The sequence below is a fragment of the Vidua macroura genome, chromosome 4, assembly GCF_024509145.1.
Source record: "Vidua macroura isolate BioBank_ID:100142 chromosome 4, ASM2450914v1, whole genome shotgun sequence".
Taxonomy (NCBI): domain Eukaryota; kingdom Metazoa; phylum Chordata; class Aves; order Passeriformes; family Viduidae; genus Vidua; species Vidua macroura.
Window position 1 is genome coordinate 7,322,010 of NC_071574.1, and position 17,157 is coordinate 7,339,166.

General features: G+C 39.5%; 1 protein-coding gene across 1 annotated transcript in view; it reads right to left on the reverse strand.

Moving 5' to 3' along the window:
• The window catches only part of SLC10A7 (solute carrier family 10 member 7), a 139,908-nt gene that overhangs the window by 11,783 nt on the left and 110,968 nt on the right, over positions 1 to 17,157 (reverse strand). Inside the window, exons 8-10 of the mRNA XM_053976328.1 lie at positions 14,761 to 14,926; positions 11,816 to 11,867; positions 10,206 to 10,279 (exon numbers count right to left, since the gene is read on the reverse strand). Of these exons, the coding sequence (XP_053832303.1) occupies positions 10,206 to 10,279; positions 11,816 to 11,867; positions 14,761 to 14,926 (292 nt within the window). The remainder of the gene's footprint in view (positions 1 to 10,205; positions 10,280 to 11,815; positions 11,868 to 14,760; positions 14,927 to 17,157) is intronic.

Consider the following 17,157-nt stretch of genomic DNA (forward strand, 5'->3'; position numbering starts at 1 on the left):
ATGAATCAAGTGCATGATGGTAGCTTCTCTGATGCTCTCCACACTACTCTCTTGCTGAAGATTCCTCTCAGGGATTGATGTGAAAGGAACATTATTGGTCAAACAGCTATTTCTTTTTTCATCTGAGAAAAGGCCTGTAAAGAGGGACATATATTGCACTGAACCTCTCCCAGGCTGCCAGAGCAGGGAGGGTCTGAATTTATGCTGCAAAGACAGCACCAAATGAGCACCTGAAACTTGGCTGCCGAGTTTCAGAACAGTTCTGCATGGAGCCCAGTGGCTGCATGGTGGGAAGGGGCTGGTAAGATTCAGCCAGTGCCTAATTTAGAGGATTAGAAAAGAGTTGTTCATGCAGAGAGCTGCCAGAACAGTAAGATACTGCTTATCTCACTTGAAAACTTTCTTAAGGGTTTCCCCGTTTCTTCCCAGGCAAATCATTGCTGTAATTAGTTTTGAGGAGACAGGTCACACACTATGCCTGTTCTCAGTGAAGCCAAACCAGGGATAGATGTTTCTTGCCCTTGTTCAGACTGTGCTGTGACATACTGAGATCACAATAGAAGAAGATGCTTTTGACAAATTAAATGGATTCTTTTTCCTACATCCATGCCCTCTCCAAATTCTGAATTCAAGTTAAATGCTTTTCCCTAAGGACCAGTTTCTTTCAGGTATGGGAATAGCTAAGTGATACCTGACAACCTCTAACAATGCAAATACTTGTTGGCTACTGAGTATTCCCATTCCAGCCAAAGAAAGCACCTTCCAATGTAATATGAGATCACATTACATTGCAGGAAGAACTGTGCCCTTTTGCCCACACACATGCTGTATGAAGAAGACTTATGCCTAAAATGTTCTCAGGGACAAAAAAGACAATTTTTTCAGTATCTTTTCATATTTCAGGTCAGTCACAAGTGTAATGGAAAGCAAAAACCAGGCTCATGGAGTGGTATGAACACACATCTGAGGGGGAGATTACACAAGGGACTGTGGGATATTAAGAGAGACTGAAAGAACTGCAGAGGAAAACTGCAAAATGGAGGCTGTCCTCGCTCAGTTTGGAGGTGTGGACCCTAATCTTCAAAAACATTTCCCTCTCTTTGGGAAAGAACAATCTCCTTGCATTACATTAAATGATTTATAGGGCTAGAATTACTGGGAAGGCTCTGCCCTTAATCAGTGATGTGGCCATATACTGACATACAGTTCTGTGGGATGCAAGAATTTATGCTATTAAGAGTTACATATATATATATATATATATATATATATATATTTATTTATGCTATGTTATAACACTGGTTTAATATTTAAGTAAAGGAGGAAGAGGAGGAGAAATTAATGAGGAAGAGAATTTTCCTTTTGCTTTAACTCTAACAAGAATTTAAGAAAAGAAGAAAACTTAATATGCTTCGAAAGCTTTTGCTCATTCTTTTTCTTTAGATAACTGGCCCACTATACTTATACAGAAATCAGTAATTCAAGTGCAATGTAAGTGCAGTTACCAGGGAAAAGCACATCTTGACACTATCAAAGTTTTAAGGAAATAAAACTGCAAAAGCTGGGAGGAAGAGAAAGAAAGTACAGTTTGTCTGTTTCTGGGGCTTCAACGGGTGCATTCAGATTGGAAGTGATGTTTAATGAACAGCATAGGCAATCTTACCAGCTGCTAACAATGAAACATTTAACACCAACAACTGAAGACTGGTGCCTGAAACTCCAGAACACCTCCACCTGGCTGACAATATGGTGGTAGGAATTACTTAACAGGGGATCCAGGAATGATTTGAACACCGTACGTCATTTTTCATATCCTTAATTTGGCACCACAATGTGGATGCAGCAATGCTGTAAGCCCACACTCACACTTCAGTGCTTTTTTTTTATTGCTTGGATACCAGCTCACTCTTCATACATACACCCCCTACTCAAAGCACAGCAAATTAATAATGAATTACAAATTTGCTATCAATAACTAAGCTACAAAGCTAAAATTAATAGAATTTTAAATCCTTTTTAGAGGTTTAGTACAGGAAACCTACTAAGGAAAGGAATTCTGGACAAAGAAATGGACAAGTAACCTAAACCCACAAAGCTGAGATTTGACTAATTTGATTCTTTTCTTGAACACTATTTCCCTTCCACACACAGCTGAGGCTAAGATTTCACAGTATTAAAGTTTTGATTATATAGATTTATCTATACATATTATTAAAAAACATTTAAAACATGTTTTATAGTTTTTCTTATTATGTTTGTAAAGACAGGAAGGAAAGGTTTATGCTCCAACCTGTTTCATACTGTCTTTTAATCAGATTTTTTTAAAGCTTTTTCTCCACCTGTAACCTTGATGCAAAGGAAAACATAAATTCATTATAAATAGTAAACCAGGAAGACCCTTCTTTTAATAAAGGAAAAACTTATAATTTTCCCTTTATTCATCTAATTTCTGTAGCAAAAAAAAAAAAAAAAAAAAAAATATGAATATAAGAATATAAGTAAAATCTTACTGCTCCATTTGGGAAGGCATTTTGAGAAAACAGCTCCCTCCCTACACCTAGAAATCCAATGGGATGCTGTCTCCTATTCTAAAACTCTGTGGACAGGTTTCTGTGCTTGCAGTGGTCATGGCAGCTTTTAGAGCTGGACCCCTGCTCCAGACTCCCAAACTCTCCTGCAACCGGAGGTTTCCAGATTTCGCTGCTGCTGTTGATTTCTCACATCTTTGCACCCACTGCTTTAGAAGTGTCTGGAGTCAGCAGCTCAGGCTGGCTGCCAGAAGGTGCACTGAGAGAGCAAATGTAGATACAACTCTCTCAGGGAGACTCAACATCATCTTCAATAGTCACCAGCTTTACTATGGGTGACACTTGTAGCCTTTGCCAGCTTGAGGTAAAAAAAAAAACCCAACTTGAGTCATGTCCAAACATGGATCTTCCCAAGGGTGACCTGTCAGCTGTCTGCTGAATATAATGCAGTTTCTTAAAGTAGATAAATTAACTTTAACTGTTTTAGGTGGGGAGGGAGAGCTCCTGTGTCATTATCATTTTACAGATGGATATGTGTGTTTACTTTTTTTTATTTCATTATAAAGAGGTATGAGCTTGCTGTCATTAAAAACCTGCAATCTGGTTTTTAGTGTCTGATCCAATTACGTGTGCTTCTGGAAAGACACACAACCAAATAAATAATTGGAGAGGTGCAACTCTGAAATGACAATTGTTATTCATCGATCTCTTTCTGCAAGTCGAGATTGAGAGATGTAAACTTCAAGTGCATGAGATCTCCTGGGAGAGATTCTTCAGTTCAAACACAGTAAACAACTGTTGTCCTCTGATGCACATTTTAGTACTGCTGCAGGCAAACTTTCTAAATATTAATAAAAAACCTATACAGATGAAAAGGAAGCCCTGGGAGCTGGTATAGAATTTCTCACCACATTCTAGGTCTAATCAAAGAAACATATGTTTCAGGTCAGAAAGGAAAAGAGATTCCCTAATTTGCTGTAGTATTTCCCCTTCTAGAATCACAGAAAGGTCAAAATTGTCTAAATTGCAAAAGATTAAATGTACTAGATTGTGATAGTTGTGATTAAAAAAACCAAGGGAGAGCCAGGCATTCTGTGCCCAAAAGCCACCGTAACTCCCTGGATCATGCCATTTCCTACTGTCAGACTGGCCTGCCAGCACATTTCCCTCTGCAAAGTTCAGACCCAGGGATGCTCTGCTCCGAAGGAGGCAAACAGGGGCCAGCCACATACGAGTAACGAGAGAAAATAAGATTGATGCTCTGGCACAGAGCATCCCAGGGACCACAGCCTACCCAAAACTGTTTGACTTCCTGTGCAGACAGTCCCCCCACGTGAGGGATGGTGTAAGTATTGCAGAAATGCTTTCATGTGCAAGATAGTGAATGGTGTGTGCAAGCAGGAAACACTCACCCTATCCCCAGTTACAGAAATCTTCTGTCCATATTTCAGTTTGCTAATATTTATATAGGTGAACATACCTATATAAAACCTTGTATTATATATATATCAAGATATACATGGTTTTGCAGTGTACTGGAAATAGGTAACAGCATTTCCCAGGCTTTTTTTGAGGTCTGCTGAGAGAGAAGACATGACAGTTACTTGGTGATAACCTGACTGATAATACTGGTGGGTAAGAACCAAATGTTGGCTCTAGAAGACTGCCAAACTAAGAGATGTGACTCACTTGCCTACAAAAGAAAGATGCTAACATAAGAAAAGCGCAGTAGATCAAGATACTTCTGTTCTCCCCACTGTCATGTCATGTAACACAAATCCCTTGATTCTTATTTTTCCAGAGATAGAGAGGAGAATCACAGAGCTGAGGAAAATGCCCAAACAATAACCTGCTGTTCCTTCCAAGCAAATGCTGGGCAAAGACTGAAGTGATGAGAAAAAGATTTCATTTTGGCCCAAAGAATCACTATATCAAAACTTAAAGAAGGTTCTAGCAGTCACTAAGCCCACTCCTGAGGGATCTCAGAAGCAGAAATGAGAGTTCCTAACTCTCTGGGCAGCAGTGAGGAGTTCAGACACAGCCTTTAGAAGACACTCATTCTTTGAAGCATTCTCCTCCCATCAGCTTCCCTTCTGTCCCGAGGGTCAGCACCCACCAGTAACAGAAGAGGAGTAACTGGATCATTTTTACTTACATCACCCTATCAGACACCCAGGGAAGCAATGAGACTAAAGGCCTGTAAAAGATACAAATGCAAATTCAAGCACTACCAACAGCAAGAGATATGACAGAATGTAGTAAAATCTCCTGTCCAACACTCATGGGAAAATTCTGAAGGTAAAAAACAGCATCAAAAGTCTTACTCTTGAAAACTTTCAGAGAGCAATTAACCAGGATTATTTTCTATATCTTTATGTGAAAGGCAGAGGAACTTGATGAATAACTGCCTTAGAGGAAAGTTCTCTGGCAGGAGCAGAGAAAAACCACTACACTCCAAAAATACCAGAGAATAGCCTCAATTCTCGCTTAGGGCAACACACGTGATTTTGCCACCTTACCTTTCTATTACAGAATGATTAAGAGATGCCTCCTTTTTTTAAATCATCCACCTTTTATCTTAGCACAAGTTAGAACATTTTAGCATTTTTCTATTTAAAGGAGAAAGGTAATTATCACCAGACAATAAAAAGAGTCTACGATGGATTAGTACAGGGTTTCAATATATTATTTATCCTGAAAAATCTTATAAGGTGATATCTGTAGAAAGCATGACAGAAAACTATAGATACCTGGGAGCAGATTGGAGCTATATGTCAGCATGATGCCCTCTGTCCCACTGTGCAGCTGGGCAGCTCGGGGGAAGGCACAGGCTGATTAATCCACAGCCTGGATGATCCCCTCGCAGACATTCCCCTCTGAATCCACTTGTGCACTACATCAGGCTTTTAAGAATTGTTCAAGTACAGGCCATGGCTCAAGTACTTGAGCAGTAAGAGGCTGAGTATTTAAAAAATAAATTTAAATTAAATTAAAACAAGACAAAAGAAAGTTGGTGTTTTGGCTTTTATTTCTAGAATGAACTCCATTCTTGCCTGAAAGTTACTTGGTAGGCTACAAACTTTGATTGTCTTACTTGAAGGGCTTCATGGTGAGAGAACTGCTATGTTGCTGAATCCAAATGAGGAAAAATACACCCTCCATCACAAACAATACCCCAATCTTATTATTAGGTAGGGCTATTTTTGCTGCTTTGTTTTACCAATCTGCTGTTCATCATTACCTCCAGTATTAATATTTGCACTTGTGGTAGCCAAAATAGGTAACAGTATTTTGATTTTTGCTGATAAAATAATTTTATATAGTAAATACCACGAATTAAATCAAATGTTTGTGTTTTGACAGTCCTGAATTTTCCTTTCAGAGTTGTAACTTCCAGCTAGCAATTCACACTCTGAAAAAAACCAAATTAACGTTCTGTATTTGGCTGCAACTTTTGTGTAAGTGCAAGCAACAACTGCAGTATTTTTTAAAATGAGCCACAGTGATAGCTTTGCACTTCCTTGAGGCCTCTTCTCTTCTCACTGAACGAACTCCAGGGAATGGCATCATGTCGGGCTTTCCAGATGGATTATGTGAAGCCATAGCTCAATGTCATTTTCAATAGCAAGGCTCATAATTAAAGGTCAAATAGTCACTTCATCTGCAATCAATCAATAGAAGAAGTACTAATACTAAGTACTAATCAATCAATGGCAAATGCACTAATAAAAGCCATGCATCAAATGTCTGCATATGTGTGTGCTCACATGTACCTTGCATATATGTGAGCAGGGAGAAGGAGAGAAAGGGAACAATGTGGGGGTGAAAATGCCAGAGGCCATTGTGGATACTATATTTATCTTGGCTTCCTTGCAAGTTTATATCCTGCTTCATTCTTTAGGTGAAATGCAAATAAACATTGGTTTTGCTGCATGTGTGATGCCCTTTATTCAAAACCCTGCCGAAGCACCCACCTCATATGCAGAGGTATTGTCTTGTGCTCCCAACCAAGGAACACAAAGGCACCTACTCTGTGTAATTTGTCCTTACACAAACACACCCTGCACTCTGATCTTTGAGACAAAAAGTGTGTCAACTGTTCTGTCTACAAAATAAGACCCAGCATATGGGAGCAGCACTCATCTCCGTGCAGAGCAAGCACTTATTCATGGATGCAACAGTGGAAGTGGCAGTTGGCCTCATGAGCATGCACTGCATGGGAATTAGCTGGTTTCATAATATGGTGTGGGAGAAAGTGACTTACAAAAGTCTTCTCATGCCTCTCCTATTACCACTTCTAAAGCTTTAAAGCTGTCAGCTCTTCTCCCACTTTAGTTGGTGCCATTCTCAGCTCCCCAGGGAATGGGCCAGACATACCTATTTGGAGTTTCACCTGCCAAGCTGAGAGAAATCAGTTTCAAAGCGAAAGAACAAGTGTTGGGGGGTCATTTATGCACTACCACTGGAATCTTGAAGACAAACAAAGCAGAGCTCCACAACAGATGTGAAATGAGAGCGTGAGCCGTGTTTGTGCTTTCAGGCATTGCAGTGACACAGGGAGAAGAAACATAAGCGAGCAGATCTCTTGTTGCATCTTTATAACAAACACCTATGGACAACCAGAAATGTGCCAGAACAGCAAAAGAGTAAAGACCAAAATGCCTGTGTTTATCTTGTTTCTGCTAAGACCAGGGTGGACAGGGAAAGATTTAAGTGTCATTCAGAAACAGCTAAGCCTTAAAAATTAATTAGATCTACTCTGCTCCCACCTTCAGTGAAGGAAAAAATGCCGCCTGCTCTGGTCAACATATCTGTTTGCATCATCAGCTCAGGCACATGCCTCATCACACTCTGGCTTTGTAAAATCCAATATTCCTTATTTTCATACACATTTGTTTTTATACAGCTCTATGTCATCTGGAACTGGTACTAACACCAAACAGAATAAAATAGCAATGGTCCCAAACTCAGCCAGCTGGAATCTGATACACTGCAGGCACACCTGGACACCCATGGAGCAGGGGTGCACACAAGACCAGCAGGTACTTCAAGCATACCAAGGACAGGCTCCCAGGGGACTGCCAAAAGGAGCATTTCCCCATTCCTCTCCCAGGATGACTGGAAAGCAGTCTGCCCCAAAGCTGACAGACAGAACAGCCCACAGCTCAGAAACAGCCCCACAGTACCACGTTCCACCATCTACATTGTTCACTTCAACCTGCACACTTAGACATGGGATATCTGGACTAGGGGAAAAAGGTATTTATGCCTGGGGAAAAGGTGCAGGAGTCCTTGAAGTCAAGATGGTCAAAGTATTTTTGCTGATGTACTTGGGCAAAGAAAGCTGCAGAATACAAAATCTGGCTCATAAGACTATGCTAATACGAGCAGTAACTTGGAATTGGGAAAATGTGAGCCAAAAGGTCAAGGGAGCTAGGAACCTCAAACTAAGTTCTTCTAAAAAAAAAAAAAAACCAAAAAAAAAAACCCAAAAAAACCCATAAAAAATTGAGAGTGTAGTAGCAGAAGAAAAGTGAACTGACTCAGCTGTGTGCACAGAGTCAGGTCAAGACAGGCTGCATAAGGATGCTTGGTAGAGTGAGTAAAAGAAATGAACAGTCCTCATTTTTTGGGGGGTGATGGCAAGTCCCCTTAGGACTTAAATATTTTAAAAGGCTTTGTGCTTATTTTCTTAGTGTCATGGCAAGCTGGCAGAAATATGCAACAGAGCATATATAAAACTATTCTCTCCAGGGAGAGAAAGGGAAACTTGCACATTTGTGCTGTTAAACACAACCAGCTTCTCCAGCTTTTCTTCTGTAGTATCACAGTTGTGCCCTAAGTTCATACACACTTCCAAACAGAAAGCACAGCAGTGTGTTATGACCTATGTGTACAGTTGCTTTCTACAAATACAAGAGTAACTGTCTTGAACACAAGCTCCTTTATTAGTCCAAGCTCAGTTTCATAGAACATTTGGCTGGAAAAGACCAATGTCATGTAATCTATGTTCTGCTCCAAGGCAGGATCAACTCCAGCTATTTAATTCCCATCTGAGGCTTGTCTACAATGATAGGAGATTGAAGACTTCAATAGGCAACATATTCCAAAGCTGAACTGTTTTACACTAGACAGGTTTCCCTGATTGTTAGCTGAAATCATCATCACTGTAACAAAGTCCTTCCCTTTACAAAGTCCACTGTGACAGAGTTACTTTCTTCCTTCTTTGCATCAACCTTTCATGCATTTGGAGATCACTGCAGTATTTCAGTTATCTTCTCTCAACAATCCCAACTGCTTCAATCTACCTCTGGGGTCACATTTTTGAGGTTTATGATCATTCATGGCACTCTCTTCTCATTTCTTTCCAGTTAGTCCACATAATATTTGAATTGTGGAGCACAAAACATTGTGCAAATATCAAAAGCCATAACACTCTCAAGCCACACAACTTTTACTGCTTCCCTGCAACCCACAGGACCCTGTGAGAAAGGAAGGTAGGTTAGTTTAGTATGCTATGTATTTAACAAAGCTATGGGGCTGTTACTCATCTCCTTGCTCTTCCTACACTGTTAAAATAATTTATTTAATGACTTGGTTCAGTAGTTTTCTACAAAATGAAGTTAAAACTCACTGATCTATAATTCCTCGTCCCCTCCTCATTTCCACTGTAAAAAGGGACATTTTGTTTGACTTTTCCTTGTCTTCCAGGAACTCCTCCACTTCCCACAGACTTTCAAAGGCACTTGCTAATAGTTCTGCAGCACAGGCCTGGCTGAAGCAAAGAACCTGAGGTGAGTTTCACTCTATCAAACTGACTTGGAAAACATCTAAGTCCCAACTTGTTCTTCCCCTGTTTCAGGCTGAGCTCTTACCTTTGTCATTGACACTAGCTGTGCTCCTCTTTCACAGTTACACTCTTGAAAAGAGTCAGATATTCAGTCGTATATGCTTTAACAAACATCTGTTTTTATAATCTGAAAACAGTCCAGTTTTGTCCCTGACTGAACCTAATGGATGAACCAGCAGCAAGTGGCTGCAAGCATTTCTGATTTAACAGTATTTTCTGAATATCCATCAGAATATTCCATTATCACTACGGGGTCATAAGTGACAAATACCTCTATGATGTTTTGATAAATGGATGCCAAGAAATAAAGCTATCCAAAGTCTGCAGACTCCAACACATATATTTTGCTCATATTAAGCAAAAGAGTATTGTCTATTTGTGATTTCTGAATACCCTATGTGCTTTGATTTTCACTTGTACATCCCAGCTTTTAGATGTAAGATTTTACTGTCAAACTGGGCAGGTACACCTAGCCATCTCTTCAGAAAAGAAGATGAAAACCTGAAATTTTATCAGCACTGGATTAGGCAACAGAGCAGAATAAGAACAGAAAGAAAAATACAGCTTTCCACAAATCAGGTAGCCTTACTCTACAACCACTAAAATCTCAGCTGAGAAAATTGTGTTCTCTGCCCTGTAGGAAGCATTAGTTTCATCTGTGCAAAAATATTATCCTACTTTTAGTATCATACTGGTAGCAGTATTTGTCACACTAAACCCAGAACCATTCAAGCAGAAAAACCAGCAACTAAACCAATTTTTTTTTTCAACACAGCAAGACATTAATGTTACTGTTGTTTTACTCACAAGTTTATCTCCTGACTTACCCAGGGTGAGGGATTTGTGTGTGGAACAGAAAACGATAGCCACTGTGTCTGCTGGTGTGAAAGTACAGTTATTCCTAAAAAACAGACGAGTGTTAATAACCTCTGATAGCAAAAACCTTCTTAAAAAAAGCATCTATCAAAATTATTACTTTGAGGATCCATATACACATTCACATCACTTTGATCAGTCTAGTGACAGAAATAATTCCAGCCATAAGTGAACAGCAGCGTTTGACTTATTTTTTTTTTAGCAGAATTGTTTCTCTGTTGTGGCAAGCTCTCTAATGAATACACTCCCATGTGAAGGATAGGACTTTTGAAGACATGGTGTGTAGGACATAACTTTATTCCAGCCAAGTTTATTTTGTCAAACATGCAAAAATATCAATGAAGGGGCCACTTGCCTCCACAAAATAAGAGAAATTGACCTATTCTTTCTTTGTCTAGTATGGAGCAGTAACAAAATGCTCAGTTTGAACAAGATATTGAGTCTACACTAAGGAGTTAGCTTCCACTTCAGAGAAAAACTACATCTAAGGGTTTAAACACTGGGACTAAGGCCAGGAGGGGTGGGAAATGACATATATATATAGAGAGAGAGAGATGACTGCCAATGATCACCCTTTGCTCCAAATTAGGAGTAATTCTATGAGATTCTAAATATTCACCATACTGAGCTGCTTACTGCTTAAGGTATTTTAGATTTCACAGTTGGGGCATATCTTCCCCCCAGGTTAGGTCTAGCAGTTCAGAAGTTATTTTAAAATGCCTTTTAAGGTTAGGATATGATCTTGTCACAGAGAAATTTTCTTGTGGCACCAAAAAAAGCCTAAGTAGCTCTAAGACACTGTACCCTTCTTTGTGATTCTCCCTTATGGATATTGTATAATTTATATAAAGCATATGCTTGGAGTCTGCTGCATTGTGGCACTCCCCTTTCAGCAGGGAGCTGCTAAAACAAATACTCCAGTAAGCCTAAGTGAGAGGGCAACTGTGGCTATTCCAACCAGCATCAGTGATGCCCTGAGTCACTGACTGGCTAACACCATTCTCACAGTACTAGTTTTTGAGAATATACAAGTGTCCTTCCTGGTTCATACCTTAAAAAAGAAAAAAAAAGAAAAAAAAAAAAAAGAGCTCTACCAAACATTAGTTCAGGACAGATGTCTTTTAAGAATCACCATATAAATGTAGCAAATTTGACATATATAGAGAAGAGTGAATTGCCAGCGCAGCAAATGTATCTGGAGATGTAAAAAGTCAAACTGAGTTCTTTCTCTCATATGTCATCAGCATGTCTGCAGGGCAAATTATACCTTCAGTGACATCTGTGCAAATCCATTTTTTTCAGTGGATGAGGTATAGCAGTGATTGATTGAGATTTAACAACTCTGTAATTAACACACATGAAAGGACAGAATTCAGGTCCTGCTCTCTCAGCCTATGAAACTCTAACAGAGCAAATGCAGTAAGGACAATATGAAATACCAAAATGAGGTCATCCCTATTCAGAAACTTGCCTTTACACATTTGCATTAACTTTGTCACCCAAACCAAAGATATCACACAAAAGAATTATTCAAAGGTCAGGATTCAGCACATTCAGTTACCTTGTGGAGAAGAGGAAAGTCAAAAACATGAAGCTCATCTGAACAGAAAATACTGAAAGAGAAACAAGCTAAAATTAGACCACAATTGTAATTACCGTGTCCATGCCTTTTGTTCCCATATTGCAGGTCAGAAAGGAGGCTGGACCAAGTCTATCCAGGGAAACCCATTGACAGACAACCTTTAAAGACTGCCTGGAAGAACAACACAGATCATTATATCCAGGGAAGCCAGAATTAATGTTATGGCTGCACAAATTCTTCCTGGGGTAGATCCTCTGAATCAAGTATTTCTTGACACGATGAATGGCAGGAAATAGTGCATGTGCTGCACATCTCTTTGCACATGTTCTGATTGTTGGGTTGACAACATAAAATGTATCAGACATGCTCTGGTTGCTGGGCATTTAGACTTGCTATTTTACAGGAGAAAGCACAGTGTGTAAGGATGATCCAAATAAATATTCCCAGCCCTGGGTATATTAATCATGATCATTCATGGGGAGAGAAAGAGAAGATCATCATAGATGTTTGAATTCTCTCTGAGACAAAGGCTAATTCCTGGGCTGGGCAGTGTGTGTCAGACATTTCCTTCAAGCTCAGTCAGCTCTGTAAATGCAGGTAGTTGTGAGCATCCCAAGGGAAGCTCTTCTCTCTGCCAATTCTGCTGACACCCACAGGGGCTCTGGGGGGCACAGAGCCCATCCTTGGACTGCAGAGGTTCAAGGAGGAGTCAGAGTCCATGAGCTAGAGAGACCAAGCATCAGCCCAGAGCATGGGGAATCTCCACAAGGCTAAAGAGAGACCCCATGACCTGCACAGGCCTTTTCTGAGTTTGTGGGTTTTGGGAAAAAGGCTTCTACTTGCAGCAGAACCTGGGGTGGGTCCTCTCCCTACTCCTTGCAAAACTTGTGAATGCAGTAAGGCTGACATGCCCCATAGGGCATGCAAATCAAGACAATGCTTTTGATTTTGTCCCCAGTTTACAACTGGGAAACATGGCAGGGATATTAGCTATTATCAGTGACATTTTCTATTCTCCTATATATATTTCCTAGAATGTATAAATGTCACCTCAGCATGCACTTAATTCCTCCTTCATGAACTAAAGGAGCAATCCATTGTTCCTGAATTATAATTTTTCTCCAACTAAGTACATTAATTTAATATGAACAGAAAAAACAATCCCTTATTACACATAATTCTGTAAAGCAATAGGCATGTGTTGCTACCAATTATTCCTCATGAATATTTTGCTGTGGCTAGAATATTAGCATAAAAATTACATAAAAACATTAATCAGCAGAATAACAAACTCAGTTTCACCTCAAACTCCTCGTGCTAATTTCACTTCCTGGTGTTACACTATACACACATCCAGCCGACACATCCAATGGTGAGACAGAAACTTCTTCTGGAATACAATGTGCATACCCATCTCCAAAACTTCCTTGGTTCTTGGTTTTGTAAATATTCCAGAAAAACTCCCCAGCCAATTGTCTAATACGTTCCAAGTAGTTCCAATGCTTATGTTAATGTTCTTACTAAGAAATTCCAGCTATGCACACTGGCAATGAACATAGTAGATATGACTTTCAGTGTATCCCACAGCAAATGGTGCATTTCATTCCACATGGCACACATACAGAGTTGTCTTGAAGAGAAATAAAGGCCCAGCAAGGCAACAGAAGCAAACACTATACATCAGCAGTCCTAGGAAGAACATGTCTTCTTTAAATAAAAAAGAAACTGTTTTGTTTTTTTTTTTCAAACTAGGGGTCAGCAGAGTACCTTAAAATTGTTTCATTCTGAGTTTCTCTGCACATTAAGTTTGAGTTGAAAATCTCTGTACCATTCTTTTTTGCTGACAATTTTGCACTGATTTAAGTGCAAGGTCCTTCTTGGGTGCCAGTGCAAAGAAGTATTTATTCCATTTCAAAAATAGCATTACTTCCTACTCCTTTGCTTTCAGAATAAAACATTTATATTGTACCATTTATAATTCCATGTATTATATTACACAGGTATAGTGTTTCATAATCCAAAAAAAAAAAAGCCACAATTAGGACAGAATTAAGATCTGATGCACAAAGGGCAGGGGTAAATTTCCTACTGGCTTTAGTAGAGGTCAGATTTGTAGAAGATCCATTATTTTTATTAGACAGAAGCATATGCAGACACACAACTCAAAGTAGGTGATGGTCTGATGTCTTGAAACCTAACAATTTTAGAGTATGAGATGTGATTTATACTGAAGCATACTGTAGTTACCTCTCCTCCATGCAAATTGAAACTCCTGTCTGTGGACAGTCTGAAGCAAGATGGGAATTCCCTGCTGGGAGAGGAGACAGTGCCTGTACAGCACTGCCTTTCCCTGGGAGGGAGGGATCCAGCTGATGGCAAGGATACCAGCAGCCTATTCTCACATGGATGTTATTTAAGGCTGAATGACTTGAGTGCTTCTAAAAGAAACCCTAAGAAATGTGCTCATCCACAGAAACAGATCAACACATTCAAACTCCTAATAGGTTTATAATATGCTAAGGAAGAACAGTTTAAAAATTCTAACAGTGCTTCTGAGTAACAGCTCAACCCCAAATCTTTCGTTGCTGTTTGGAATGTGACATTTCTGTATTTTATGGCTGTTCAGTAACAAAGAAGCCAAAACCAGAATGCCAGTAAGTGCTTGTAAAGTACTACTATGCCCTTTCAGAAAAGAAGGGCCACAGAGCAACCTCAGGCACACCTAAATAGCAGGGCTCATTCCTCTCTAAATGCTAACTTAAATCCCTAAATGCATCCAGCTTCTAAGAAGTTTGGCAGTCTGGTGTAGTAGATGCTTTAGAAGCTCTAACACCATGCCAGTAGCCCCACAGCTCCCCCACTACATGTAGCTCATTACAGACCAGAAACACACAAAAAAAGAGTGATTTTAGGGCTAAACTTACTTATGAACACGATTATAATCAAGCTAAATTTATCCAGGTCAATATTTGGATTGGCAAAAGTATCGCAGAACGTTGTGTAGATGATCATCAGGAGCACACAGCTGCTGATAGCACCAAATGGAGGCTTCTTCCTTTCAAGCCAGTCCTTGATGTATCTTCGGACAATCTGAAACACAGAAACCAACAGGTTGTCTCTTTTCAAAGATGCAGGGAGCCAAGTTGGGCATCACAAAGTGAATCTGACAGTGGAAAGACACAAAGAGAAGAGAGTAATTTGGATGACGGCCACAGTGGATTTCAAAGCTTCCCTGCCACACCACTCCTCTTCTGGGGAATTTAACATTTGTAGTGCAACTTCCACTGGGCGTCCATAATGAGAGTATATTTTCAAGTGCATTCAAATCCATCCTTAATCATGCCAAATGTTCTTTGCTAGCTGTCACTGAGACATGCCCATTAAGCCTCCCCAAAGTTTATCTCCTCTGCTGATACTAATGGATGTATGTAATTATCACAGTCCCCTTTGCATCAACAGACAATTCCAAGTGCAACTTTGGGAATCTTAAAAATCTGACATCTTCAGGAATTTCATGATGGTAGATAATCGAAAGTGATCCATGGAACATTTTAATATTTAAATAGCTAGCGATGCACCAGAAGTTTTTAATTAAATTATAACTCAAGCTTGAAAAGCAAAAGTGCATGTGTTGTGGGAGTTTAAATAATTCAAACTCTGAATATCTGGAGTTTTTGTAAATCCAAAGACAAATGCCATTTGCACGCTTTTAGAATACCAGAATTAACACATGAAAACAAGGAAACCTACTGTACTCAGCGGAACTTTTGCACTTTCAGGAAGCAGAATATGAAGCAGTTTTTCAAGAATTTTTTAGAAACTACTATAAATTTTAAAGCAACCTCAACTTTCAAATTATGCTGAATACCATAGCACTAAGCCTCATTCACCAGATACAATGCATCTATTTTAGTCCTGCCTGGGGAGTCACTTTTAGTTTTTCTGTTTACTTTGTATGGTTTGAAAAAAAATTTTAAAGCTTTTATTGTACAGCTGCGGCTTGTGTTAATTTTTCAGCAATCACATTATCTTTCCTAATTTCTCCTGAGGGCTCCTGATATTCTCTGTTACCACACTCTTTTGGAAATCACACCCCGGGATCCTGAAGCACTTCTGCCAGAGGGCTCCAAAGGTGTCTCATGACCTTCCCTTAGTGGTGCCACTAGCCAACATCACCACTATTGGTTTAATAACACAGAAAATCTTAGAGGTATTCAAGATTAATATCAAGCATCGCCACCAATGCTACCATAGGACTCTTTCACGCAACAAATGCCAAAGCCATGGAATCAAGCTGCTCTCAGTTTTCCTCGCAGCTCTCAGTTTTCCTCACTGCTTTCCTGGACTGTTTGCAAGCCTCTCAGCAGGGAAGTCCTGGGAGCAGCCATCCCAGTCACCACAGCAGTGAGACTCCATCAGGGCACACGCTAAAACTTTGGCGCATGGGCTTCATGCCAAGCTAAGCAGGCTGAAGATCAGCACTCACCTCCCAGCACTTGTGGGCTTCCTGCTGATGAAAAATAACAAATTTGCAGGAAAATATCTAAGGGAATGCTCAACACCCTGGTGAAAACACTGAACTTTAAAATGTCACACTTGCCAGATGTTAAAGAGAGAAAATAACAAAAAATATAAGGCCAGACTTCTGAAAGAGCCTCCACTGGAGCTCCTTCAGCCACTGGGTAGAAATAAGACACTGCACTGATGAAAGAGACACAAGAAAGTGAAGACATGCAGAGAGCAATGTGAAAGACATCTAATGGGAAGTTCAGATAAGACCAATTCTGAGCAAATTTGGGACTTTAATTATCAGAAGCAAAAAGTAGTCTTTCACTTCTAAAGTGAGCAGTTTTTTTAATGAAGTTTAAAAAAATCCTATTATCCTTTAAATTGTCACATCGGGGAAAAAGAAAAACTACTTAAGGCCACCTATTAATTTATGGTCCTTCCAGAAGATTTATACTGAAAGTAACGAGATGTTGAAAAAGAAAAGTGATGGTTCATTATGCCATGGTACAATTTCTAGTAGAAGTATTTGATTCAAAAACTATAACCATGTGCCTGCTCAGGGTCTAATTATAACAGACACAACAATAATAACATTATATACATATTTATCCTTGACTGACACAGAAGAGAAATAAAAAACATTTTTAAAATGAAACTTCAAGTATTTCCTTAGAATCTTCAATTGAGTGATACTTTCTTTAAATATCCACCTGTATCTAGCCTGGATTTTTTGTGAATCAATATCCATAAATACCAGTACAGCTTCTTACTGCACATTGTATTTTTAAAAAAATTACATAGGCCCCGAAGAA